Source organism: Toxorhynchites rutilus, chromosome 2 (genome assembly GCF_029784135.1).
Source record: "Toxorhynchites rutilus septentrionalis strain SRP chromosome 2, ASM2978413v1, whole genome shotgun sequence".
In the NCBI taxonomy this organism is placed as follows: domain Eukaryota; kingdom Metazoa; phylum Arthropoda; class Insecta; order Diptera; family Culicidae; genus Toxorhynchites; species Toxorhynchites rutilus.
The window spans coordinates 71925950-71952933 of record NC_073745.1 but is presented as its reverse complement, the minus strand read 5'-3'; the positions used below and the strand labels follow the sequence as shown (position 1 = coordinate 71952933).

Here is a 26984-nt window from a genome sequence, read left to right as displayed (position 1 = left end):
CTCGCCGATAATAAATTAGTAGTCCTACTTCCACAAGATCGCATGATATCTTATTTTTCTTCTAATTCAAGCCAAAACTTTTCAGATAAAAAATATGTCAATGCTGCATGAAACTTTTGATAATTTCAAATTAGATTTTGTTGATTGGTGTCAAAAACATAAAAAATTACGAAAAAATACACGTACGTTTCTTTTGTTGCCCACGTCCACCTCAGCATCCTTGGTTATAACCCTACTGCAAAACTTCCGAGTGCGTTTTTTTCCCTAGGTCATGCCTACCATATGGTTTGCTTACTTGTTGGCATGAAAAGAACGCTGATCGTCACGCTGACGTATTCTTTTGATGGTACTCTTGCTTAATATGTATTTCATGGAGAATCCGAGAGTGCCTCAATACCTTCCAACGCCGTAGTCTACCGTAAGTTCCATCATGACGCCCCAGGATTCACCATTTCAGCGTCAAATTCATTTCACCATCAAATTCTCAGGTCCCAAGGTGTTCACCCTTCCCACAGGAACGTCATCCTATAAAACCTCCTCACCCTGGCCTTACTTTTCACGATCTCCCTCGATCCTGTTTTATTGATAAATTTATTCAATGACTGAACTACAATAGTTGCTTCTTACTGGTTTTTTTAAATTCTTATGTGTCACTTTTGTAATCATCATTTGTTTCTCTTTTTTTTGTTTCCTTTTTCATTCGGCAGAACAATTTCGAACATTCGCTTCGCTCTTGTATAATGTATTAATTTTTTCTTTCTTTGTCAATATGTTACTTTTGTAAAGTCTTCCACTATCCACAGTGAACTCCAAAATATCGTTTTTAAGGGCTAGTGGGTTTGCGCTGTGTATGGTTATGTATCTCTTTTTTTCTTTCTTCCTATGGATCTCTTTATCAATTTTGTTATGTTAATATACGCAAAACGGGGAACAACTGTGTGTGTTTCTAAACTATAATGGTTTGGTATTGCCTTAACTTTGTTCGCTATCTGCTTGTTTGACTGTCAACATTCTTAACATTCTGTATTAACGTGGTTTAGTTTACTTTGCTTTTTTGTTTTTACCTTCACTAATTTACTTTAATTTAGTAACAACAATTGGTTGGTTGGTTGGTTGATTGAATCCTAGTTATTGAATTAGTTTCACACAAAACTGTCGCCTCTCATTTTGAGTGAACTAAATCTTCGAACGTTCGCAAAGTTTCGCTTTTCTTTGTTGACTGTTGTAAAGAAGGAAGCTAGGAAGGAAAGACGGAAAGTGTAAGCGATAGTAGCATTTTAGTAGAGTTTCAGATGAGGAGATGAGGAAAAGATCGACAGAGTAGATTTTTCAGTAAGTGTTAAAGACGTTTGATCATTTCACTTTTGTTCTATACAAACTTGGCGTAAACTTTTGTAAATGGGGGAGGTTGTGTATTTTTCATCTAATTTTTTCTTGTGTAATTTATTGTCTTTGGCTTCAAACATTATTACTCTGCTGACTATCGTGTAAGTTGACACATGCGAACATGATTAACGCTATATTTGTTTCAACGATTTTCTCTACTAATGTCTACACGGCAAACGGTTCTGCTAACTGAGAATGGTCAATCAGGCTCAACCAAGCTGGTATACTTAATACTTGTCACATTGTGATGGTAGCGTTGAACTCTACGGAACTAAATGGGAGGGGGTAGGGGGGGGGGTGGCTCTGAGGCGCTACACAGAACACAATCACTCGGCTATGGAACTACGATGCGAAGCTTGTTGCAACACAATTACAATAGGAGGAGTAGTTTTACGTGTATTCCATACACTATTTCTAACAATAGTTGACAGTTGTTTTTTCTGGTCCTAGGGAGAATTGGTTGGTTCGATTAGTAAAAAAGTGAAAACAGTTTGTCTCTCCCCTTTCTCTTTCTCAAGATAGATATGATAACATTGTCCTTAGTATAAATGTAATATTCCTCTTCTAGTAGGTTTTTTTTGTGTTAGTCCTTGCGTTTGTATAAATAACTGGTCATTTTCAGTGGGGATTTGTTCCCGTGGGTTAGCGGTAATGTTTTTTTTTCCTCAATGGTACATTGTTTGCAGGTTGGCTTAACGTTAGATTATGATTACAAAAGAGAAAACAGAAAACAGAAATAGTATCGGTTTCTTCGTCTTCCTCGATGAGCTGCGGCGGCCATCGAAGGGCGTTAGCTCTAAAAAAAACACAAATTTCTATAACACGTGATCTACCTAAAAAACGTTATAATTTTTCCCCTAAAGCTTAATGACTACAGGCTTGCTTACTATTAAACATAATAGTCAACCATGCTGTTTTTGCTGAACTGAGACAGCGAAAGGGCAGCACTGATAGTGGCGGAGGAACTGGGAGGATTGGTAACGGCCGCGGCCGCCGTGACCGTCGAAGTCGTTGACGAGGCCAACGATGTCGACGACGAAGCCGAGGGGGAATGCCTCAGATATCCGGAGGAGGAATTCGACAGCGAAGGATTTGAGTTCTGTCCAGCCATAGCCAGAGCCTCGGTGATATTGCTGGAAATCGAGATCCCGTTCGCTTGATGCTGTTGCTTCAGCTGAAGCAAGCTATTCGCCGAACTGGAAGAGGAGAACTTGAGTAGCGAGTGGGCCGTCAGTGATCCAGTGAGGCCCGATTTCTTCGCCACTTTCGTCAACAGCGAACAGCTGCTGAATGAAGCGGAATTTTTCACTTGCGTAGTCTTGCTGACACTCAGCGGAACCGTGCAAGTCGCATTGAAGGAGGCTGACCGCTGAACAGGTACTCCGGAAGATAGATCTCCCCCACTCTTACTATTCTGCTGCTGTTGTTGCTGCTGCTGCTGTGCTTGCGTTTGCGATTGGGACTGCTGCGACTGGGGTCTGGCCGAGCTTGCCGTCGAGACCAGTGACGACGAGGAAGAATAATTAGAGTTGGTTGAAACGGACTTATAAACATCCTTCACCGGCGAGAAGGATGCAATAAAGTAGTTATTCTTGCTCGACATCAGGCTGCTCGGGATCGGCGACGAGGAGGCGGTCGACGAAATCGAACAGGCCGCCGAGATCAACCGCTGCTAGGATGTGGAAGTGGTGGAGCTACGCGTCGAGGTGGGTGAATCGGAACCGGTGTTGCTGTTGCTGTTGTTGTTGCTGACGTTACTCAGCAGTTGCTGATGTGAAGCAACTTCGGACCCGACTGCGGAGGTCGTGACTGTGCTGATGCTGCTGCTGCTGGTGCTGCTGTCGGGGAGAGTGCTGCCGTGGGTCTTCATCGTCTGAAATGATTAACGTGAAACTGTTATATGTTTCGGTTCCAAGCGAAAGATGCATTGAGAAAAAAATCAACCACTCAACGAAGTACTCTTATGTTCGAAACTCATTCTGATTACATTTTAATTTCGAAAACATGGGATGGAGACAGGAAGCAGGGATTTATCAAAACATTCAATCAGACTTTTTTGAAATTTGTTATCATATCTCCTCTATGACAATCATAATCATTTTAGTAGCAAACTAATTTCCAACCGTGGTTAGGGAAACAGGTATTGATGTTTTGCTACGGAGGGTAACAAAACCCTGGCCAAGCGTTGTTCAGTACAACTCACACTCACACATATCTTAACTTCGATTACTTCACTACAGATATGCAGCCTCAGAAGCCGTCCCTAAATTTCGGAACAAACAAAGATTCTCATAAAAAATTAAACCGCCGCTTTCTCGATTCAGAAATGCGCCTTTTTTGTTATCCAAACTGAAAACGACTGCCTTGGAACGAATCTGAGACCGCATGTCCGAAGTAGAGGCTAAAATAATCTATTTACCCCAATGTTAGACCCCCTATACCTCACCGCTTCCCTGAAAATAAAATATAATTAGCAATTTATAGCTCACACAATCAATATTGATAATTACACTGCGTAAAAATGAGTGTTAAAAACTACATGCTGGAGCAGCGGTCAGCATTTTGCGTGTATTGAGAAACAGAAGCGTTTTTGTTCTATCAGAAACATTGTTTGGAATCTTTGTCTGGTTGGGTCTGGTTCACAAAAATAAATTAAAAATTCAAACAGCTGACGAATATCTGACGCTTCCGGAAGTCGTAATGTTAAATCGAAACGCACGCGTCAGACTATGTACAGTCCTTAAGATGAAGGTGGAAGGAAGCCATTGTGGTTGTATATGTAAAACCACAAGTAAAAATGGGGTAATAGTGTTTGTGAGAGAAGAGCAAAGCACACGTAAATAGTTCAATTACTTATCAGACTGTGTGGCACTTCATTGGCACGAGTCATAGAATACGTTTGAAAAAAAATATAGGAGGTTGTGTTCAAGACACGACCGCATTGTTGAAATGGAACTACGCTGTGGTTTAATTCAAGTCGCTTGCTTATAACGGCAGATATCATTTTATAATGCTACGAAAATTTTAAAATAATTATTCTACCAGTTTGGTCACCCTGAAATGTTATTTTTTTATTGTGACATCATTTGGCGATAATTGTTTGATGATTCATTCTTGTGCTCGCAGAACAATACATGCTCGAGATAAGCGCAACTGTCATTCTTAGCGTAGAAAGATTTGCTACTTGCAAGCGAAACCAATTCACATACAAAATTTCAGAACGACATTTACTTTCTTGGTGACTAAATAAAAAAACAGTAGCCCTACTTCATCATGATCAAGATTAGCGCAAATACAATCCAAGTTAAAAGCAGTTTTGTGACTGGCACGCGAGCCCAAATAAATTAATAACTTAATATAACTTATTGAATAACTTGGCATTCCCCAAAAGAAAATTTTTGGTGCACAACCGTAACACCTGCTTCACCATAGCGTCAGTTCAATGCATTGATGACAGAAAACAAACGATGTTAACTGCTTGGAAAAAGACTGAATATTTGCCTCAGCAGAAATTGATTACTAATACCCTAGCGTAAATATTTCCCTCCCTCTATCTCCCCTCCTTGTTTATATTTATCATTACGACTGCATAATTTGCAACACCAAACAATCGTCAATCATAGCATAAAAAATAGGCTATTGTTGCTTCGTTACAGGGGAGCAGATACAAATGGGGTTTCAGCGTAGCGAAGATTCCCTTGTAAAACTTTACTTTATCCATCATATTACTCCTCCACCCCCATTGCCTTGTGAAAGGCATTCGATCCCTCGCCGTCCAGTTCGCCCAGCAACGATGTTGTTTAGTCGATTTCCTCACGAAGAATGAAAGTTTGCCTCAGTGAGATCCACTGTTTATACTCTAGGCAAATATTCCCCTTCGTTCTTCTTCTTTTCCTTTGTTCACGGAGACTTTATATCTCCCAATTTCCCCTTCTTCTTCTAGGCAGCCGTGGCAGTGTTCCGAGCTCTGCAAAAACTAACTAAAGGGTCATATCCTATGTTTCAAAAAAAACCGGTCAATCGGCGCAACTCAGGCTAGCGAGAGGCCGCCGCTTACGATGGCGAGTCGGCGGCCGACTCGGGTTGCGACACCTCGACGGCCTGGTGCCGCCTTGGTTTCTTATCCTCGTTAAATGGGGACCTCAGAATAAATTTCATCACAAAATAATGAATTTATGATAAAAAACTACGCTGCGGTGGTAAATATGCACGTTCCATTTTTTTCCTTAACTATTTTTCCACATTTTCATTCAAATTTTGTGTGTTGAAGTTACCTGCTCAATTTTCGGAATATTTCATAACCCATACTCATTTCTGAATGATCTTTTGGCCTTAAAGAGCAACACAGAAAGGAAAGAAGACGACATGTCAATTGTGTCTACACTAATTTCACTAATGACACAGCGAAGTCCTCAACAACTTTTTAGAATTTCCTCATTACAATTTCTCATTTTACTTCGTTACTTCTTCTTCTTTTCTGGCTTTAAGAGGGTTTAAACTTTTCAGTTCATTCGCCTCTAGCACTTCGTTACTTCGTAACATGAGATTCAACAAAACTCATTCAACAAAACTCATTTGTCGGAATTTTTCCCTCTTCATTCGGGTAAACAATCTCTTCGGGTATATGTAGCATTCAGGTATTTGTTACATTCGGGTGAATATCATTCGGGTATGTGTAACATTCGGGTAAATGTGCTTCAGATAAACGTGTTTCGGGTGAATGGTGTTTGGGTGAATGGGATACAACCATCAGGTGACCACTTAAATCCACCCTAAAAAATGTTCGATTTTAGAACCTTTTTTATTATGAAAATGAAAATCGTGCTACAGTAGAACCCCGATTATCCGCGAAATAGTCGGGCTAGGTCATCGCGTATAACGAAAATCGAGGATAACGCAATAAAGGACTAAAATTGAGCAGCCCAAACACGAAAAAAAAATATTTTAGCATGAAAACTATGTTTCATCGATACAGAAACTATTGGACTATCCATCTGTAAGGTCATGAACATCAGTGATCAGATAATGTGAAAGTCATGACGAAAACAAAAGAGCAAGACTCTACCACTTACTGACAAATTTCGGGAAGGTTTATAGAATTACTACGGAACTGGCTTTTGCGGATAATCCGCACCGCGGAGAATCGAGGTTCTACTGTATTTTGAAACTTTATAGTAAAACACCGGTTGTTTGTAGTACACCGTTCGTTATTTGTTATGTTTGTTATCTTGAACAACAATAAGCTGAGCTACAATATTCTTAAAAAACGGGGTTTGTAAAGGCATGGGAAGGCAGAAAACGGGTAGATTCCTCAAAGTGAATTCACCCTACTTCCACTCATGCTGGCCAACGGCATAATCTTTCACCTATCGCTTTCATTAGTTTTAGTGATTACGTTTCGAATACTACAACGAAACTTTTTTTTTCGATACAAAGCTTGAAACATTCAGAATCAGGAATCACGGTTCATTCTATAGCAGCGGTCATAGGGGTAGCGGGGGTAAATTGGTCATGGGGAGGCAAAGTGGCCACCTGCTTGTTTGGTAGTATAACTATTGACTATAGATGCCGTATCGATAGTCACCTTATGTTTGAAGAATTTAATTACTTTTGAGTCACCCTGTAGAGCTATCGTATGTCAAAATATAAAAAAAAACACAAATTGCTCTCCTGATAGCCATCAGGCCGTAGTTCTGTGCGCATGGTATCTAAGAAATTTCTCGTGAAACTTAGTTTATTCAATCTGATATATTGGACAAATCGTCAGTTTGGACGGCTTTTCACATATTCTAGGAGAGGTGAACAGATATTTTGTTTAATCTCAGCGATTAATTAGCATAGAAATTACATCGATGTTCAGGTGCAATTTGGTCATAGGTGAATATGACTTACAATGTTCTGTTTACTAAAGCTGATACACTGACTCACATTCTGCTCTTGCAGAGGATCCTTTTGTGGATTTGACCCTGGATAATTATGCCACTCCAACAAAATCAAGCCTCATTATGCGGAACGTTATGTGTTTCTTACTACGTTTTTGTATGCATGAAAAAATTTAAATTGAGACTCTGGGTGAATAGGCCAAGCTTATTTCATACATGTTTCTACTATATCAAATATGATTTGAACAAATTTCGACGAAAAAAACGCATAAATCTATCCCATTTAGCTTGATATGTGCGAGTGACCACGTTGCCACCACTAGGTGAGCGCTTTACCTCCAAGCTAAAAAAATGTTCGATTTATCACCTTTTTTCTAAAATAAAATGAGGATGACCCACCTCATACGCCTACAAAGGTCTAAACAAGTCGATTTATCTTATAGAGAGTATTTATGTTTGCATTAAAGTTAAGAGACCAGCATTATAAAGCAAAAACAAAAACGAACTGACTCTGTTGCAGGCATGAATTTCTATTAATCGAACATTATAAATTGGCGAAAACTGTAAAAAAATAATGTTTCTATCCGTATCGACATTGACATAATCATAGTCTCAACTTCAGATCCAAAGCTTTCCCAAGGCCTGTCAAGAAAATTTCCAAGATCCTGATTGGGAATTTAACCCAATATCTAAAAGTGTCAACTAAGAACATATTAGAGATCTGCCACTATTCAGAAATACTCGATATAACCATCTTATGAAGAGATAGTTTACGATAATTCTGAATGAGCTATCGCCATTCCAGTTTCCACTTCAGACCCCATATAAAATTTCATTTTGTATCAGCGTTCTGCCAGTGTTCACTATTAACTTAGTCCAGACCTACCAAACGCGCGCGAGGCTCAAACTTTCGTAGACAACGCTCGTTATTATTTTTTTACAATATACATTAACAACAAAAAAGAAAAAAAAAACCATAATCATCATCAGTACGAACATGGTAGTTTTACCTGTAAATGAATTTTGTAAATGTCAATCAATTATAAACATAAATAAACTATTAAGCAAAAATTTTATGGAAACCTGTTTACAAACCAGATTTTACGTGTGAAACACACATTTTCTTAAACTCTGCCATTGTTGCCGCACGTTTTATTTCTCTGGGCATCGAATTGAAAAAAAATATACCTTTATACAACAACGAATTCAGTGACCTACTAAACATAAAGTTTGGTGTTCTTGCATCATTCGCGTTTCTTGTATTGTATCTATGAACATCACTTCCTCTTTCAATTCGATCACACGAATATCGAGGCAGCATACCGTTTAAAATTTTAAAGATGAACACCATTGTCAAGTAATAAATTCTTTGCTTCACGGATAGCCACTGTAGCGCGTCCAACATCAAACTAGAGGAAGTATATCTACTACATCTTAAAATCAAACGCATTACCTTATTTTGCAAACGCTGCAATCTCGTTAATTGTGTATTGTTTGCAAGGAATAGGATCGACGAGCAAATCTATATGCGGTGAAATCAAAGATTTGTACAAATTGATTTTATTGCTTACTGTCAGCTCTTTCTTCAAACGACACAAAACGCCGTACTTCTTGGCAATCTTCTTGATGACATTGTTAATGTGAGACTTAAAAGTTAAATTGTCATCAATGATAACTCTTAAGTATTTTATATCTTTCACGCGTTCTAATGTCTCACCGTCTATTTCGAAATTAACGTCAATACTGGAGTTTGCTGCAGAAATGAGCATGTATTTTGTTTTACCAACATTTAACTTCAATTGCTTAAATTTGAGCCATTTAGCCAGAGAATGCAAATCTTCTTCTATGTGCTCCGCGGTTTCTTTTATATCCTTAGCTGCGATGAACAGGACAGTATCGTCTGCGAACAAATTAATGTCACAGTATCGTAAAAATCGTCGCAGATCATTTATATATGGGATCGGAAACAGAATCGTTGAAACGAGTCTTTCGAGATCTGTCGCACAAATAGCTTTCAAACCATTTGTCCGCCATTCCTACAATTCCAATGCGCTTCAATGTTTGTAACAACAAGGGCTTAGAAATTGTTTCAAAAGTGCGTTTAAGATCCAGAAATACCGCAAATATAGTCTCTTTCGCCTCGATGTTCTCTTTCCATTTTGCTAACACCAGGTTCAGTGCGGTTTCACAAGAGTGTCCCTCTCGATATCCCGACTGTTCTGGTATTAGCAAATTGTTGTTATTTATAAAAAGAAACAGCTGACCTTTCACAACAAATTCTAATAGTTTTTCTAATATGTGCAACATGTTAATAGGGCGGTACTCTTCGGCTTTATCCGTCCCATTAACTTTGGGGATTGGAATCACAAGGAATTCCTTCCAAGAACCTCTAATGATGAAACAATCGGGTTAAACTCCAAAATCTCAGGCTACGAAAAAAACACCACTCAAACCAAAATACCAACCGGTGAACCCGTATGTGAGTATTATCGTAATTTCCGTGTCACATGTGTTTGATAACTGAGTAGATGTCAATGTGTTGGCCGAAACACAAATATCACACTTCTTTTTCTTTGTTCACGGAGACCCTTCATAGTTTAAATGTTTAGTAAAATATGATCATTTTTCTTTTATTGCAAAACAATTCAAAATTTCCATTGTACTGAATGCCACGTAAACACAGTTTTAGAAGCATGCGTTGGTAGCATAAGGTTAGTGAAAACTCGTGCTTTGTAGTGTATTTTTAGAAGTTCTTGCTACTGCAGACACTAAGTATTCCCAGTCCCTTGAAACATCCAACATTGACTCACATCCCACGCCATTCCCACACATGTAAACACAACAATCACATAAACCGCAATGGAATTAATAAATAAAACAATATTACACACGTGGTTAGAACGAATCGGTTAAAAACGAGATACAACTTACAGCCGCCATTGCATTGCTAGTGACATGATTAGTGTTAGCGGAGTAGGGGGAAGCGTTTGAGGCGTGTGAGTTGTGGCTGTGATGGCGGTTGGTGGCACTAGTGGCACTGGTAGTAGTAGTAACATCAACGGTAGAACTAGCAGCGGATGCAGACTGTGATGGATGCGATGATTGCTGTGGTTGCTGGGTGGGTTGTTGTTCCTGACCTGAGTCCACCATCGGGCACACATAGTCGCTCCACTCGTCTCCGGTGAGCCCCTTGCTGCTCTTCTTGCGCTTCAGCGAGAACTGGGACTTTTTGGGAGTCTACAAAAAATAACTTGATTAGTGCATGCTTAAAAAGTGGACAGAATGGATCTGAATGAACCTTAATCTTAGCGGCTAGTGTGAGAGGTTGAAACCCTAGGGTGTTCTCTGCATCACGTTTGGATTGGATTACATCACGGCCCAGCAGTTCTTTGAAATGCGTGGCCAAATGCCTCCGAAGCAGAGTTTTACTTGGAGGGATACTCAATAGCTCCGCCAGCAGTTCAGCAGTAAACTTAACTTCGTAGATAAGCAGTGCTCCATGCACACCGGCCCCTCGTAGGTTGGGTGCGTACTCCGATAGATCAACAGCCCGAAGCCATTCCATCACACGATGACTGCTCCATAACCGGATATCGTCCTTGGTACCACAAGACTCATCGGTTATCGACCGGCGAATGATAGATTCCGGATTCCATTTCTGCTCTCGCATAATTTGAATGCCTCTCCGTATGCTAGCCACGTGCAGGCAGGAGGTCACATGTAGACTGATTAGATCATCCATGGTTAGTTTGTGCAGCATACGACCGTCCATCCGGGCGGCCGAGAAACTATCTTTGTGCTGGGGTAATCCCACGTCATCCAACCATCGGATTGTCTGTCGAAGCAGCGTAATACATTAACATTGCAATCAAGAACCACTTCATGGCGCATAGTTACCCAAGACGTATCAAGTTTCCCCGCGACCTTCAGCAACGCATCGTTCTCCTCGCTGTCCGTCAAATCGGCAACCGCAAGCACAATCTTCTTCCGGTGCAGCGGATTCTTCAAGTTCAGCTCCTTCTCGATGTCCACCGGCGAGGCCTTCACCAGATCTGCTGCCCCGCCCCCCTTCAGCCAGCGCCTCAAATCCTCCTCGTACATGTTAAGTCCCATCTGCTCGAACCACTGACACAGCGCTTCGATGTCCCACTCCTGGAAGGGTTTGTCCGGACGTCGAAATTCGCTGCTCCAACATAGCCGAGCCCCGGCCGTCGCCCGGATACCACCTCGCCGGAACTCTCCGACACCCCCCTCGGGCGAGATGTCCTCCAGTGTTCCGCTGTTGCTTCGCTTGATCTTTCCGAAGATGTTCCGCAGACCCTTCAGGTTTTTGTGGCTCAGCGAGGGTGATGGCGAAGGTTGCGGGGTGTAGCTGCGCTGACTAGTCTGACCATCGGTGCGGTCACTGGACGAAAGCGTTTCCGTATCTGCTGTCGGGGAAAGTGGAGAACATAATCTTAGTTCAGGCAAAATGTAAAATATGATTTTGTATTAATATTCAATTTCAACATTTATTACGAAAAAAAGTAGAAGATTAAAGTGATTAATTGCCAGCGAGACTGTTACGTTGACTTCGTCGATACCATTAGAGGACGATGAAATGCGTGTTATTGGTGAGACTTTCCACAGGTTATTACACTTGAAGACACAAGTTAGAGAATGACAGCTGGTTGTACGGCATTCGGAGCGAAAAATAGGTTCATCCAATTCATCGCGGTGGTTTTGTAATTTGAACACAGGAAGACACAACAGAAATGAGTAAGAGAAGCCATAGGCCTTATTAATGCTGATTGCTGTTAATTTTGAGTGGTCGTTATTTGTGGTGGATGTGAATAGCTATAAATGCTTCTAAGGAACTGATCTTTAGTAAAGAATGTTATTTCTTCCAAACTTCTTGGCGTTCAATATCCATATAACTAATTCTATCAATGTTTCTCCAACTCTCGGAAAGTGGCCGGGGGTATGCTTTTAGAAGGATTTCAAATTACAATCTATACAGATACCGTTATCAACTATGGTGAAATGTGAAAAAAACGTGAACAATCTATGAAATGAATGATTAGTTAAATTTAACAAAATCATGATTTTATCAGTGTAATAAAGTTGTCAGATGATCATACCAGAAATAACGACCCATACTTTTGCCAAAAGTGTTAATAAACAAATACTCAGTAATAACGATAAAAATTTTAACAGTAACAGTCAACGAGCAACACACGGGCAGACAGACAACAAAACGAGATAGCGGAATTGCACTTGTTATGGGGATCGTGTGTAAATCTAAAGTACCATTTTTGAACGCATGAGAAAGAGAGATTTTCGTTGTAAATAAGCTGTACTGTAAAATTTCCAAGTCTTAGGATTATACATTTTAAAATACTTGAAATTGTTGAACTATTGAAAACCTCTAATTTGCTAAATTCAATAAAATGACGTTCAAATGTCCATCTGAAACAATATGATGAACTTAAATTCTATACAGAAGGATGACTGAGGAGTCTACATGCTTGGGGTTATCATGAAGAACTTATTTTTCTCCTTGGTCAATTTAACGGAGAAATCTGTTACGTCTTGACCGTTATATCAGCCTTTCAATATCTCTGATCTTCACACTTGATACTTGGTTTGTTGAGAGAGACCCACATATGATGACATGTGATGGTACCGAAACCATTGCAAGAAGTACATTAACGTGGAATTACCTTTTTGAGAGCCATCTCCAAACTGTTCGAGATAATCTTCCTTAATTTCATCCAAGATGATTTGATTGATTGATTTGTCTCAACTTCAACAAACCTGTTGATATACAACAGATAACAAACTGTAGAGCAAACTTGTACTGCTGAGGATGAGATGTTGTTCGGTCAATGCACAACTTACGAACAACTGGGATATAATCATGTCGTATTTGAAATTTACTCCCTATCAGATTAGCAGTTTTAAATTGTCGAAGCTCGAACTAGAATTATTTCTGAACGTGTTTTGAATACTTGAAACACGTATGTGTTACTCTATTACAAACAATACATATTCGATACTGAAATAAATATTTTCAATTATAATTTTCATTCGAAAATGTGGTCATTCCATCTGAAAAGCTCAATCTCATCAACATGAATAACAGATGTACTCTAAGCCTGAAATCATAACTCAAAAACGAAAAAAAACACATCTCTGATTTTTTGATGCGTTATGTAAAAAATCCTCAGCTTTCAAGAAAAAATATAAAAAAAATAAAAAAAATATAGCGCCCTTGGTTCGAGACCATGTAAAATATAAAAAATAATTACGAAAACAAAATTCAAATTTTTCGCAAATTTAAAGTAACCGGGTAACTAGCTTCAATTTGATATGTGAGTCTAAAAATTGATCACCATAACTGTAAATAAAAAATTAAAAAAAACGGGTCTGATATTTTGCGATAAGGAATAAAACTATTACTATATCGGTTTGGCATGGAATAGCTGTATACATATTTTTATATTACATAAAACCTAAAAAACTCATAATTTTCATTTGTTTCTTTGTTTTTAAATAGAAAAACAATTATTATTTCCAACGGCCGTCATTTTGTCACCACCTGCATATATATTGTGATGGTACCATATATATAATATATATATATATATATATATATATATATATATATATATATATATATATATATATATATATATATATATAGGTAAACTTCGATATAACGTACATTTCACTTTCAAAATTGTACGTTGTATCGAAATGTACGTTATATCGAAGCATAATAAAGTACTCACAAACGTAGTCTGCAAAACATTATTGTGTTGCAGTTTTAGTCAAGTTAATGAATAATTTCAATTAGAAGACGAAGCCAGCCTTTCTCATGATGTTTCCCTTCGTACTGTTGATTAAAGCATGATTCATTTAGAATCCAGAATCACAAAACCAGCTGTATTTCGAGATTGATTGTAGGTACAAAACTTGTTTTAGCATCACAATACAGATAATTCATTGTTCTATCAGAAAAAAAATATTGAAAAAAAGTTTCCTTTACACCTTGGAAATGTGTACGTTATGTCGAAGTTTCCCTGTATATATATATATATATATATATATATATATATATATATATATATATATATATATATATATATATATATATATATATATATATATATATATATACATATACATATATATATATATATATATATATATATATATATATATATATATATATATATATATATATATATATATGTTGTTTTTATATATATATAGATTTTTACATAACATATCCAAAAATCAGTGTTCTTTTTCGTTTTTTGAGTTATGATTTTTCAAAGTTAACCGATGGTCTCAACAATCATTTTTCCCTTTTTTTTTTCCAAAAATAACGTTGTTCGAAAATTCATAAATTTTGAACTACTGATCCAATTTAGATAATCGACATATTGAATTTAAGTCAATGAGTTATTATTATTGAAAATTGTATTATTGAAAAAATGTCAGACTTGCTAGAAAAATGGATCATAGATCTAGTCTAGTCGCATAGGAATATCGAACGAAAACTGAAAACTTGTTAATTTTAAAAAATCGTAACTCCAAAACGAAAAACAACACATCTCTGATTTCAGGATATGTCATGTAAAAAATTCCCAGTTTTCAGGAAAAAATATAAAAAAATAGAGCGCTCTTGGTCCCGAAACCAATTAAACCATAAAAAACGATACAGGGAAACTTCGATATAACGTACCCTCGTTATAACGTACCCTCGATATAACATCACTCGATATAACGTACATTTTACCTCAATATAACGTACACATTTCCAAAGTGTAAAGGAAATTTTTTTTTCTGATAGAACAATGAGTTACCTGTATTGTGATGCTAAAACAAGTTTTGTACTTTCAATAAATCCCGAAATACAGCTGGTTTTGTGATTCCGGATTCTGAATTAATCAAGCTTTAATCAACAGTACGAAGGAAAATATCATGAGAAAGGCTGGCTTCGTCTTCTGATTGAAGTTAATCATTAACTTTACTAAAACAGCAACACAATAATGTATTATAGACTACGTTTGTGAGTACTTTATTATGCTTCGATATAATGTACAATTCGATACAACGTACAATTTTGAAAGTGAAATGTACGTTATATCGAAGATTACCTGTATAATCAATAAGCACGAAAACAAAATCCCGAAACTATGTAAACTTTAAAAAACAGACACAATCAATGATTAGTAAAACAAAATCCAAAATTTTGGCAAGTGTGATATTTTTTTCGAAAAAGGAGTGATTAACTTTAATTTGAGACGTCGATCATCTGAATCAGTCCTGTGATTCAAAAGCTATAGATTTTTGAAAAAAGTAATTTTCGGAAAAAATGGAAAAAATCTATATAAAGGGTGTGTCACATCAAATTGCATCACGGAAAAAACGCTGTAGAAATTCGCCCAGTAGACCGATCCTTTTGAAAATTTTAGACAGTAAAATAAAAACTATTAAACAACTTTTGGCATTTTCCATTTTTCATACTTCGAGCCCAAGCCCGTATGCTCGTACCTTCCTCTTTACCCCGTCCATAAGGTTCTGTACAACGTCAGGTTGTAGTTTTTTTTTGAACAGAAATCCATTTTCTCTTGAAGTCCACCTCCGACTTGACAACTTTTGGGTTCTTCCGGAGGGCCTGCTTCATAATCGCCCAATATTTCTCTATTGGGCGAAGCTCCGGCGCGTTGGGCGGGTTCATTTCCTTTGACACGAAGGTGACCCCGTTGGCTTCGTACCACTCCAACACGTCCTATGAATAGTGGCACGAAGCGAGATCCGGCCAGAAGATGGTCGGGCCCTCGTGCTGCTTTAATAGTGGTAGTAAGCGCTTCTGTAGGTACTCCTTAAGGTAAACCTGCCCGTTTACCGTGCCGGTCATCACGAAGGGGGCGCTCCGCTTTCCGCAAGAGCAGATCGCTTGCCACACCATGTACTTTTTGGGAAACTTGGATAGTTTCTGTATGCGAATCTCCTCCGGAACGCTGAATTTGTCCTCTGCGGAGAAGAACAACAGGCCCGGCAGCTGACGAAAGTCCGCTTTGACGTAGGTTTCGTCGTCCATTACCAGGCAATGCGGCTTCGTCAGCATTTCGGTGTACAGCTTCCGGGCTCGCGTCTTCCCCACCATGTTTTGCCTTTCGTCGCGGTTAGGAGCCTTCTGAACCTTGTATGTACGCAGGCCCTCCCGCTGCTTGGTCCGCTGGACGAATGAACTTGATAAATTCAGCTTATTAGCGACATCCCGGACCAAACTTCTCGGATCACGTCTAAACTGCTTAACTACGCGCTTGTGATCTTTTTCACTGACGGAGCATCCATTTTTGCCGTTCTTCACCTTCCGGTCGATGGTTAGGTTCTCGAAGTATCGTTTTAGTACTCTGCTGACCGTGGATTGGACGATTCCCAGCATCTTACCGATGTCCCGATGTGACAACTCCGGATTCTCGAAATGAGTGCACAGGATTAATTCACGACGCTCTTTTTCGTTCGACGACATTTTTCCAAATTTACGAAAAATTGACAGTGAAGCATGGCCAACGTGATCTATACACTCTTATCTGATTTTAAAGCGAAAGCTGAAGATATAATTCCTAAAAATTAAATTTCTACAGCGTTTTTTCCGTGATGCAATTTGATGTGACACACCCTTTATATCGGTTTGGCATGGAATGACTTTATATGTATATTTATTCCAAGAATTGGTAAATATTAATTTTTGTCCATCCCCAAATCACCATGATTCTCCATATAATTCAAGTCACTTTCAGTTTTGTGACAAAGGATTACGTCTTTCGGGAACATATTGGGGGTACAAAGTGAAGAGCTGATAGTTTTACAAGATTTTTGCATCAATCGACTTGGACGCTCCCTTATAACCTATTGAAAAAAAAATAATTCCAATGTTCAATAGTTAGTTCATGAGAATAGCGTTGAAATGAGAGCTACTAATGTTCATTTTCATTTATGCAGACGCAATCCTTTGTCAATTACGCGGTTGGGTCTTGGACACAACCCTTCTAGTTTTTTTCCAGAGAAATTTAACGAAGCGCTTTCAGTCTTTCTGACTTTTTAGCAGGCCCTTTTGGAGATTCTTAGATGTAGGGATCAATATCCGATCGGTCAAAAGTATTCGGCTCCTCACGGCTCCATACAAATGAAACACAAAAAACTAATCAAGCAAATGGAGCCAAATTTGGCATATGAAGGCTATAGAGGGCAAGAAGCGATTCTATGGTTAGTAGCCATTCCTCCCCCTCTCTAAGGGGAGGCTGCCATACAATTGAAACACAAATTTCTGCATAACTCGTGAACTAATCAAGCAAACGAAACCGAATTTGGCATGTAGAGGTTTTAGGGTGCAATATTTTTTTCTGTGGTCGTTAGATACTCCTTCCCCATCTGTAAAAGGAGCTGCCATACAAATGAAACACAAATTTTGTATATTACTCGAGAACTAATCAAGTAAAGGAAAACAAACTTGGCATATAGAGGTTTTAGGGGACGATAAACGTTCCTATGGTGAATAGACATTCCTCCCCCACTCTCTAAGAGGGCCTGCCATTCAAATGAAACACAAATTTCTGTATAACTCGAAAACTAATCACGCAAATGGAGCCAAATTTAGAATGTGAGGGTTTTTGGGTACGAGAAATGTTTCTATGGTGAGTAGACACTTTTCTCCCCTCTCTAAGGGGGAGCTGCCATACAAATGCTGCATTACTCGAGAATCAATCACGCAAACGGAACCAAATTTGCATGTGAGGTTTTAGGGTGCAATAAATGTTCCTATGGTGGTTCCACACACCTATCCCCTCTCTACTGCCACACAAATGAAACACAAACTTCTGTATAACTCGAGAACTAATCAAGCAAATGGAACCGAATTTGGGATGTGAGGGTTTTCGGGTACGAGAAATGTTTCTATGATGGTATGACATCCCTCCTTCCTCTGGAATGGAGGGAGGGTTCCTTAAAAATAATACACATATTTCAATCAAACATATTCCAACCAAAAATGACAATTGAAAATTTTCGGGAAACTCTGAAAAAAATGGGAAAAGTTACGAAAACTCAATTCCCATATGTTCAACAATTTCTTAGTGACAAGAGTTGTTAGTCCATTTGATGTTTGCGATAGCGAAATTGATCTTTGTTTGAAGGTGGAAATGGATTTTAATGTGATAAAATTCACTCTTATAGCTTCTTACATATATATATATATATATATATATATATATATATATATATATATATATATATATATATATATATATATATATATATATATATATATATATATATATATATATGTATATATATGTAAGAAGCTATAAGAGTGAATTTTATCACATTAAAATCCATTTCCACCTTCAAACAAAGATCAATTTCGCTATCGCAAACATCAAATGGACTAACAACTCTTGTCACTAAGAAATTGTTGAACATATGGGAATTGAGTTTTCGTAACTTTTCCCATTTTTTTCAGAGTTTCCCGAAAATTTTCAATTGTCATTTTTGGTTGGAATATGTTTGATTGAAATATGTGTATTATTTTTAAGGAACCCTCCCTCCATTCCAGAGGAAGGAGGGGTGTCATACCATCATAGAAACATTTCTCGTACCCGAAAACCCTCACATCCCAAATTCGGTTCCATTTGCTTGATTAGTTCTCGAGTTATACAGAAGTTTGTGTTTCATTTGTGTGGCAGTAGAGAGGGGATAGGTGTGTGGAACCACCATAGGAACATTTATTGCACCCTAAAACCTCACATGCAAATTTGGTTCCGTTTGCGTGATTGATTCTCGAGTAATGCAGCATTTGTATGGCAGCTCCCCCTTAGAGAGGGGAGAAAAGTGTCTACTCACCATAGAAACATTTCTCGTACCCAAAAACCCTCACATTCTAAATTTGGCTCCATTTGCGTGATTAGTTTTCGAGTTATACAGAAATTTGTGTTTCATTTGAATGGCAGGCCCTCTTAGAGAGTGGGGGAGGAATGTCTATTCACCATAGGAACGTTTATCGTCCCCTAAAACCTCTATATGCCAAGTTTGTTTTCCTTTACTTGATTAGTTCTCGAGTAATATACAAAATTTGTGTTTCATTTGTATGGCAGCTCCTTTTACAGATGGGGAAGGAGTATCTAACGACCACAGAAAAAAATATTGCACCCTAAAACCTCTACATGCCAAATTCGGTTTCGTTTGCTTGATTAGTTCACGAGTTATGCAGAAATTTGTGTTTCAATTGTATGGCAGCCTCCCCTTAGAGAGGGGGAGGAATGGCTACTAACCATAGAATCGCTTCTTGCCCTCTATAGCCTTCATATGCCAAATTTGGCTCCATTTGCTTGATTAGTTTTTTGTGTTTCATTTGTATGGAGCCGTGAGGAGCCGAATACTTTTGACCGATCGGATATTGATCCCTACATCTAAGAATCTCCAAAAGGGCCTGCTAAAAAGTCAGAAAGACTGAAAGCGCTTCGTTAAATTTCTCTGGAAAAAAACTAGAAGGGTTGTGTCCAAGACCCAACCGCGTAATTGACAAAGGATTGCGTCTGCATAAATGAAAATGAACATTAGTAGCTCTCATTTCAACGCTATTCTCATGAACTAACTATTGAACATTGGAATTATTTTTTTTTCAATAGGTTATAAGGGAGCGTCCAAGTCGATTGATGCAAAAATCTTGTAAAACTATCAGCTCTTCACTTTGTACCCCCAATATGTTCCCGAAAGACGTAATCCTTTGTCACAAAACTGAAAGTGACTTGAATTATATGGAGAATCATGGTGATTTGGGGATGGACAAAAATTAATATTTACCAATTCTTGGAATAAATATACATATAAAGTCATTCCATGCCAAACCGATATAAAGGGTGTGTCACATCAAATTGCATCACGGAAAAAACGCTGTAGAAATTTAATTTTTAGGAATTATATCTTCAGCTTTCGCTTTAAAATCAGATAAGAGTGTATAGATCACGTTGGCCATGCTTCACTGTCAATTTTTCGTAAATTTGGAAAAATGTCGTCGAACGAAAAAGAGCGTCGTGAATTAATCCTGTGCACTCATTTCGAGAATCCGGAGTTGTCACATCGGGACATCGGTAAGATGCTGGGAATCGTCCAATCCACGGTCAGCAGAGTACTAAAACGATACTTCGAGAACCTAACCATCGACCGGAAGGTGAAGAACGGCAAAAATGGATGCTCCGTCAGTGAAAAAGATCACAAGCGCGTAGTTAAGCAGTTTAGACGTGATCCGAGAAGTTTGGTCCGGGATGTCGCTAATAAGCTGAATTTATCAAGTTCATTCGTCCAGCGGACCAAGCAGCGGGAGGGCCTGCGTACATACAAGGTTCAGAAGGCTCCTAACCGCGACGAAAGGCAAAACATGGTGGGGAAGACGCGAGCCCGGAAGCTGTACACCGAAATGCTGACGAAGCCGCATTGCCTGGTAATGGACGACGAAACCTACGTCAAAGCGGACTTTCGTCAGCTGCCGGGCCTGTTGTTCTTCTCCGCAGAGGACAAATTCAGCGTTCCGGAGGAGATTCGCATACAGAAACTATCCAAGTTTCCCAAAAAGTACATGGTGTGGCAAGCGATCTGCTCTTGCGGAAAGCGGAGCGCCCCCTTCGTGATGACCGGCACGGTAAACGGGCAGGTTTACCTTAAGGAGTACCTACAGAAGCGCTTACTACCACTATTAAAGCAGCACGAGGGCCCGACCATCTTCTGGCCGGATCTCGCTTCGTGCCACTATTCATAGGACGTGTTGGAGTGGTACGAAGCCAACGGGGTCACCTTCGTGTCAAAGGAAATGAACCCGCCCAACGCGCCGGAGCTTCGCCCAGTAGAGAAATATTGGGCGATTATGAAGCAGGCCCTCCGGAAGAACCCAAAAGTTGTCAAGTCGGAGGTGGACTTCAAGAGAAAATGGATTTCTGTTCAAAAAAAACTACAACCTGACGTTGTACAGAACCTTATGGACGGGGTAAAGAGGAAGGTACGAGCATACGGGCTTGGGCTCGAAGTATGAAAAATGGAAAATGCCAAAAGTTGTTTAATAGTTTTTATTTTACTGTCTAAAATTTTCAAAAGGATCGGTCTACTGGGCGAATTTCTACAGCGTTTTTTCCGTGATGCAATTTGATGTGACACACCCTTTATATAGATTTTTTCCATTTTTTCCGAAAATTACTTTTTTCAAAAATCTATAGCTTTTGAATCACAGGACTGATTCAGATGATCGACGTCTCAAATTAAAGTTAATCACTCCTTTTTCGAAAAAAATATCACACTTGCCAAAATTTTGGATTTTGTTTTACTAATCATTGATTGTGTCTGTTTTTTAAAGTTTACATAGTTTCGGGATTTTGTTTTCGTGCTTATTGATTATACAGGTAATCTTCGATATAACGTACATTTCACTTTCAAAATTGTACGTTGTATCGAATTGTACATTATATCGAAGCATAATAAAGTACTCACAAACGTAGTCTATAATACATTATTGTGTTGCTGTTTTAGTAAAGTTAATGATTAACTTCAATCAGAAGACGAAGCCAGCCTTTCTCATGATATTTTCCTTCGTACTGTTGATTAAAGCTTGATTAATTCAGAATCCGGAATCACAAAACCAGCTGTATTTCGGGATTTATTGAAAGTACAAAACTTGTTTTAGCATCACAATACAGGTAACTCATTGTTCTATCAGAAAAAAAAAATTCCTTTACACTTTGGAAATGTGTACGTTATATTGAGGTAAAATGTACGTTATATCGAGTGATGTTATATCGAGGGTACGTTATAACGAGGGTACGTTATATCGAAGTTTCCCTGTATCGTTTTTTATGGTTTAATTGGTTTCGGGACCAAGAGCGCTCTATTTTTTTATATTTTTTCCTGAAAGCTGGGAATTTTTTACATGACATATCCTGAAATCAGAGATGTGTTGTTTTTCGTTTTGGAGTTACGATTTTTTAAAATTAACAAGTTTTCAGTTTTCGTTCGATATTCCTATGCGACTAGACTAGATCTATGATCCATTTTTCTAGCAAGTCTGACATTTTTTCAATAATACAATTTTCAATAATAATAACTCATTGACTTAAATTCAATATGTCGATTATCTAAATTGGATCAGTAGTTCAAAATTTATGAATTTTCGAACAACGTTATTTTTGGAAAAAAAAAGGAAAAATGATTGTTGAGACCATCGGTTAACTTTGAAAAATCATAACTCAAAAAACGAAAAAGAACACTGATTTTTGGATATGTTATGTAAAAATCCTCAGCTTTCAAGAAAAAATATAGTGCCTTAGTCCTGAGATTTTGCAATATCAGGCAAAATGTAAACAAAAACAAACCAAAAAAATAGATAGAAAGCGATTTAGTGAATTTGGAAAAGTTATTGGAAAGCAAATTTTAATTGAAATCAATTATATTTACAGGCTAGTACATTGATGCTTAAGTGCCGTAATTAATCGAGATGGTGATAGAAGAAAAACATTGTACGGAGACCAAAATGTAAGAGGGAAATGAATTATATTATAGATCCTATCCTAAATAAATAAATATTTATAGCTTTAAGCGGATCAAATCAAAGTCGCAGTTGATTGATTTTTTGCTGGAAGAACTCCCATCGATTCTATATTAGACAATACGGGTCTAATATTTTGCGATAAGGAACGAAACTACCAATTTTCACGAAAATAGAACCACTATATGAAAACTCGTCACGTTTGAATAGCTGAATCGATTATCTGCTCTATTCAGTGAAGGAATTTGAATATTCAAAGAAAACTTACTTTTAGACAAAATATTTGTAGAATAGTTTTTCAGTGTCGAGATCAAATCCCGGAGGTGTACAAAATACAAACTTTCTTACATAACACTCCGAATGCACGATGGTTTTTTTTTTTGCTTTTTGTAAAGCGAAATTGTAAAAATCATTTTTTTGTGTATTTTGTTTTTAAATTTGTTTGATATTTTTATTGATGGATATTTAAAAAATTTCGTACATTTCATTCTCTGACCAAAATTTTGTAGGTCTTATAGTTTTTAAGATCGAAAATGTTGTAAACATTGCGTTTCAAAACACAACTAATGTAGCAGCGAAGCACAATGCAAATATATGCATTCAATTATGAAGAAAATCCAAGCCAATCATCGCAAGTCATTCTATCCAAGGGAAGAAGAAATACCAAAACACCAAAATCCGAAAAAGGTCGATTTTCGTTCAAAAATTATTTTTTTCTAGATAGCACCAGATCTCGACGATCTATGCATTTTAAAGTCATTTGGCATCGGAAACATTTTTTCAATTTTACTAATTTCATGTACTCCTTGGAAAATTTTCGAAGGTCAAAAAATCAAAACTTGAGCGTTTTGAGGCACCCCAAATCATGTCCGATTGAGCAGAAATTTTGCATAGATCATTTTCTTGGGTCAATAAACAAAATTTACATGGTCGTTTATTTTAAATTTGATGATTTTTTTTCCACACCTGCATTAGGACTCGGGCTAAGTTCCAGAAGGTCGGTTTTCGGCCAAAAATTTTATTTCGAGATAACACCAGATCTCGACTTTGAGCGTTTTGAGGCACTCCTAAATCATGTCCGATTGAGCTGAAACTTTGCACAGGTGACTTTTTTGTAATTTAACATGACCATTTTCACTGGAATAACTTTGATTCCTTACCTCCAAATGGAAGGAATTCAAACTAATTATCAAAGAAAAATACCGAATTGTACCTCAGATGTCTTTAAAATTAGTGTCTTGACTTTCTTTTTGTTTAGTACCGCATTACAATACACCATCTACTCTCAAAACATGTTCGTGAGCGATTCAGAGAAAAGTAACCATCAACAATTAAGCGGTAATAAAATATGAGCATTAGAATGCCAATGAAAATAGCCATCTCGAATTTTCAAAGCGAACTTGATTAAAAATGTTGATTCTCACGAAAAACTACCCTATGCAAAATATCAACTCAATCGGACTTCATTTACTAGTGTCGCACAGCGATCAAAGTTTGAGTTTTTCGAAAACCGAAAAATCAAAAAAAAAATTTATGCCAAATGTCTTCAAATTGCATGAAACGACGAGATCTACTGTCATCTCAAATTTTTTTTTGTCAAAAAATCGACGCTCTGGGACTTTGTCGTTTCTTCGGAATACGAAGCAAAACGTATGGTTTAGGGTGCCGATGAAAATCGTCGTATCGATTTTTCATACGGGACTCCCTGCGAAATGTTTATTTGCACGATAAAATACCCTCTGAAAAATATTAGCTCATTCGGACTTCATTTACTATTGTCGCAGATGTAAAAATTCAAGTTTTCTGAAGACCGAAAAATCACCCAAGGGCGGAGTCAAGGAAATCGGGGTTTTCAAAACATTCGGCATCAAATTTTTTTTCGAAAACCCCGATTCCCTTGGGTGATTTTTCGGTTTTCAAAAAACTCAAACTTTGATCGCTGTGCGACACTAGTAAATGAAGTCCGATTGAGCTGATATTTTGCATAGGGTAGTTTTTCGTGGGAATCAACATTTTTATTCAAGTTCGCTTTGAAAATTTGAGGGTCCCTTTTTTCCCATACATCCATTGGCACTCTAATGAGCATAGTCCCCGCTCAATGAAAACAAACCATTTTCATCTACCTCATGCGAAAAAAATGGTACTTTAGACCTACAAACAATCGCGCCTTGACAACCGGCAGCGGAAGCCTGTGTAATAATACACTTCAGCAACAGACAACACTTTTGCGTTTGGGTTGGAAAGGTGTGCCATAGAACCTAGATTGGGTACGGAAAAGCCCATCCGTTTCTTCTCGAGTTTCTGCAGCTGACCGACCGATAGGGAAAAGGGTTGAGTGCGCGACTTGAATCGCTGATGGAACTCCCTGTCCAGTGCGGGACTGCTAGCTGCCTCCGTTGGACCTTCCTGACCGGGAGAGTCCGGTTCAGCAGCAGCAGCGGATAGCGTTGACCCGGTCGGGGGCTCTGTAGTGGCTCGTTCCTGGTGCTCCTCGGCACCTGCTGCATCTGAGAGGGAGGAAATGTTTTGCACCGAAGTGGAAGTACGCTTGAGAGTGCTTAGATTGGAACCGAGCGCAGTGGACAGTGACAGAGCGTTCATCGACGAAGACATGCCTGGAAGTATTTTCGAGCCATCGGTATTATCACCACCACCATCACCGCTTTGACCATTAACCACACCCGAAGAATCGCTTGCCGCGAGGAGGGAAGTAGAAGCGGACACTTCAGCGACCGCCGCTTCTGCTTCGAGATTTATCGCATTGACGAACTTTTCTAGCGTGGCTAGACATTTACCGAATGCTACGTTGCGCTTCAGGTTTGCGTTGGAGTCGGTGGTGCTGGTGAGTCCGTTGCCAGTGGAGCTTCCACTGGACCCGCTGGCCGTGGACAGTGTCGTTGCGAACGCCTGCCGCGGAAGACTACTGTAGTGAAGGTCCACTCGCTGTCGGTAGGATGCTGGAGGTGTCTGGAAATGGTAAGAAGACTCATTAGAATCAGTATTAAGGTACGAAGCGCATCGTCCTTACTTTTGGTGTAACAGGACTAGTTGTGGTAGAACCGGCCGTTTGGGGCAGATTTCCGTGACTACCATGATGCAGGGGCGATGTGTTGAGCGAGTTACCCGGGGTAGATGTTATTATCCGACCGCCGCTGCCAACGGGAGTCCCTGTCCGTCTGAGTAAACTGCTGGCCGTGATGATGTTGGAGGCATTATTGTTAAGATTAAGACCACCATTGAGGTTCCCGTTGTTGAGGGGGGTCCCATTGACGAGACTGGAACGTAACTCCAAGTTTTCCCGTTCTAGTGCTGCCTGCTGTAGCTTGAGTTCGCTCATGGCGGACATCAGTTCCAGTTTCTGTGTTTCTAACGACGAACGGGAAAGCATTTCCTTGATGGGTGGAAAGAGAGCGAAAGGAATACGAGTATTAAAAAATTGGCACAATTCACCTCGGTTTGCATTGTTAGTTTTTTGAAGTTGATAGCTTTTTTGTTAGTGGGGCGAAATTAAATGGATTAATAGGGAGGTATCATTGTTACTATTTGTGATGTGTTTCTAAACCTATTCCCATAACGAATTATTAGAAGTTAGCGCTGGTATAACCAATTGGAAGATTGTGAAGATCCGAAATCACTTTTTCTCACGCACATTAATTATTTTCACAATTTTTCATGAGAGCCATTCAAACAATCAGGATAAGCATAATAGGATTCTTTTCCAAATGTTGGAAAAATATTACCCGAAAAGAAACTTTCAATTACTTTTAATTACTGCCTCTGATTCTGCGATCTGATAACACTCAAGAGGATAGTAAAAAGGGTACGAAACAAACAAACAAACAAAAATAATCAACATGGGTAGCCAAACAATTAGCATTCCTTCTGTTCACCCTTTTTTTCCTGCGCTCCAAGAAGCGGGGAGAAAATTAGCTTCGGAAAATCAAAACACTGCAAACATTGAAGCACGGATGTATTTCTTTCGTTTTTTTTTTGTGTGTGGTTAAAGTCCAATTTCCCTACCCCAAAGTGCTAAAATAAGATTAAGCAAAGCGGAAAAGCCAACCATTCCACCATTCGTTCGGTATGATGGCATAAACAAGGATCCGAAAACCGCTGCCGCGCGGACATCAGCT

General features: G+C 38.6%; 2 protein-coding genes across 10 annotated transcripts in view; both read right to left on the bottom strand.

The window, feature by feature from the left end:
• Positions 1–548: 548 nt before the first annotated feature.
• The window catches only part of LOC129767542 (liprin-beta-2), a 144996-nt gene continuing 118560 nt past the window's right edge, over positions 549–26984 (bottom strand). For 5 of the 9 annotated variants that reach the window (XM_055768550.1, XM_055768547.1, XM_055768552.1 and 2 more), the window contains 6 exons: positions 25880–26242; positions 25647–25818; positions 11166–11698; positions 10567–11103; positions 10200–10505; positions 549–3259 (listed from right to left, as the gene is read on the bottom strand). In XM_055768550.1, the coding sequence (XP_055624525.1) occupies positions 3059–3259; positions 10200–10505; positions 10567–11103; positions 11166–11698; positions 25647–25818; positions 25880–26242 (2112 nt within the window). In that variant the 3' untranslated portion in view covers positions 549–3058. Of the gene's footprint in view, positions 3260–3805; positions 3840–10199; positions 10506–10566; positions 11104–11165; positions 11699–25646; positions 25819–25879; positions 26243–26984 lie in introns of all 9 variants that reach the window. The other 4 variants (XM_055768554.1, XM_055768556.1, XM_055768555.1 and 1 more) reach the window with 4 other exon arrangements.
• Positions 2276–2989, bottom strand: LOC129765839 (uncharacterized). Its single transcript, XM_055766275.1, has one exon. It carries the CDS (start codon positions 2987–2989, stop codon positions 2276–2278), a length of 714 nt encoding a protein of 237 aa, XP_055622250.1.

What these genes read in the sequence shown, in the direction of transcription:
- LOC129765839 (XM_055766275.1), bottom strand. Translation starts at nt 2,989, where the DNA reads ATGTCGAGCAAGAATAACTACTTTATTGCATCCTTCTCGCCGGTGAAG.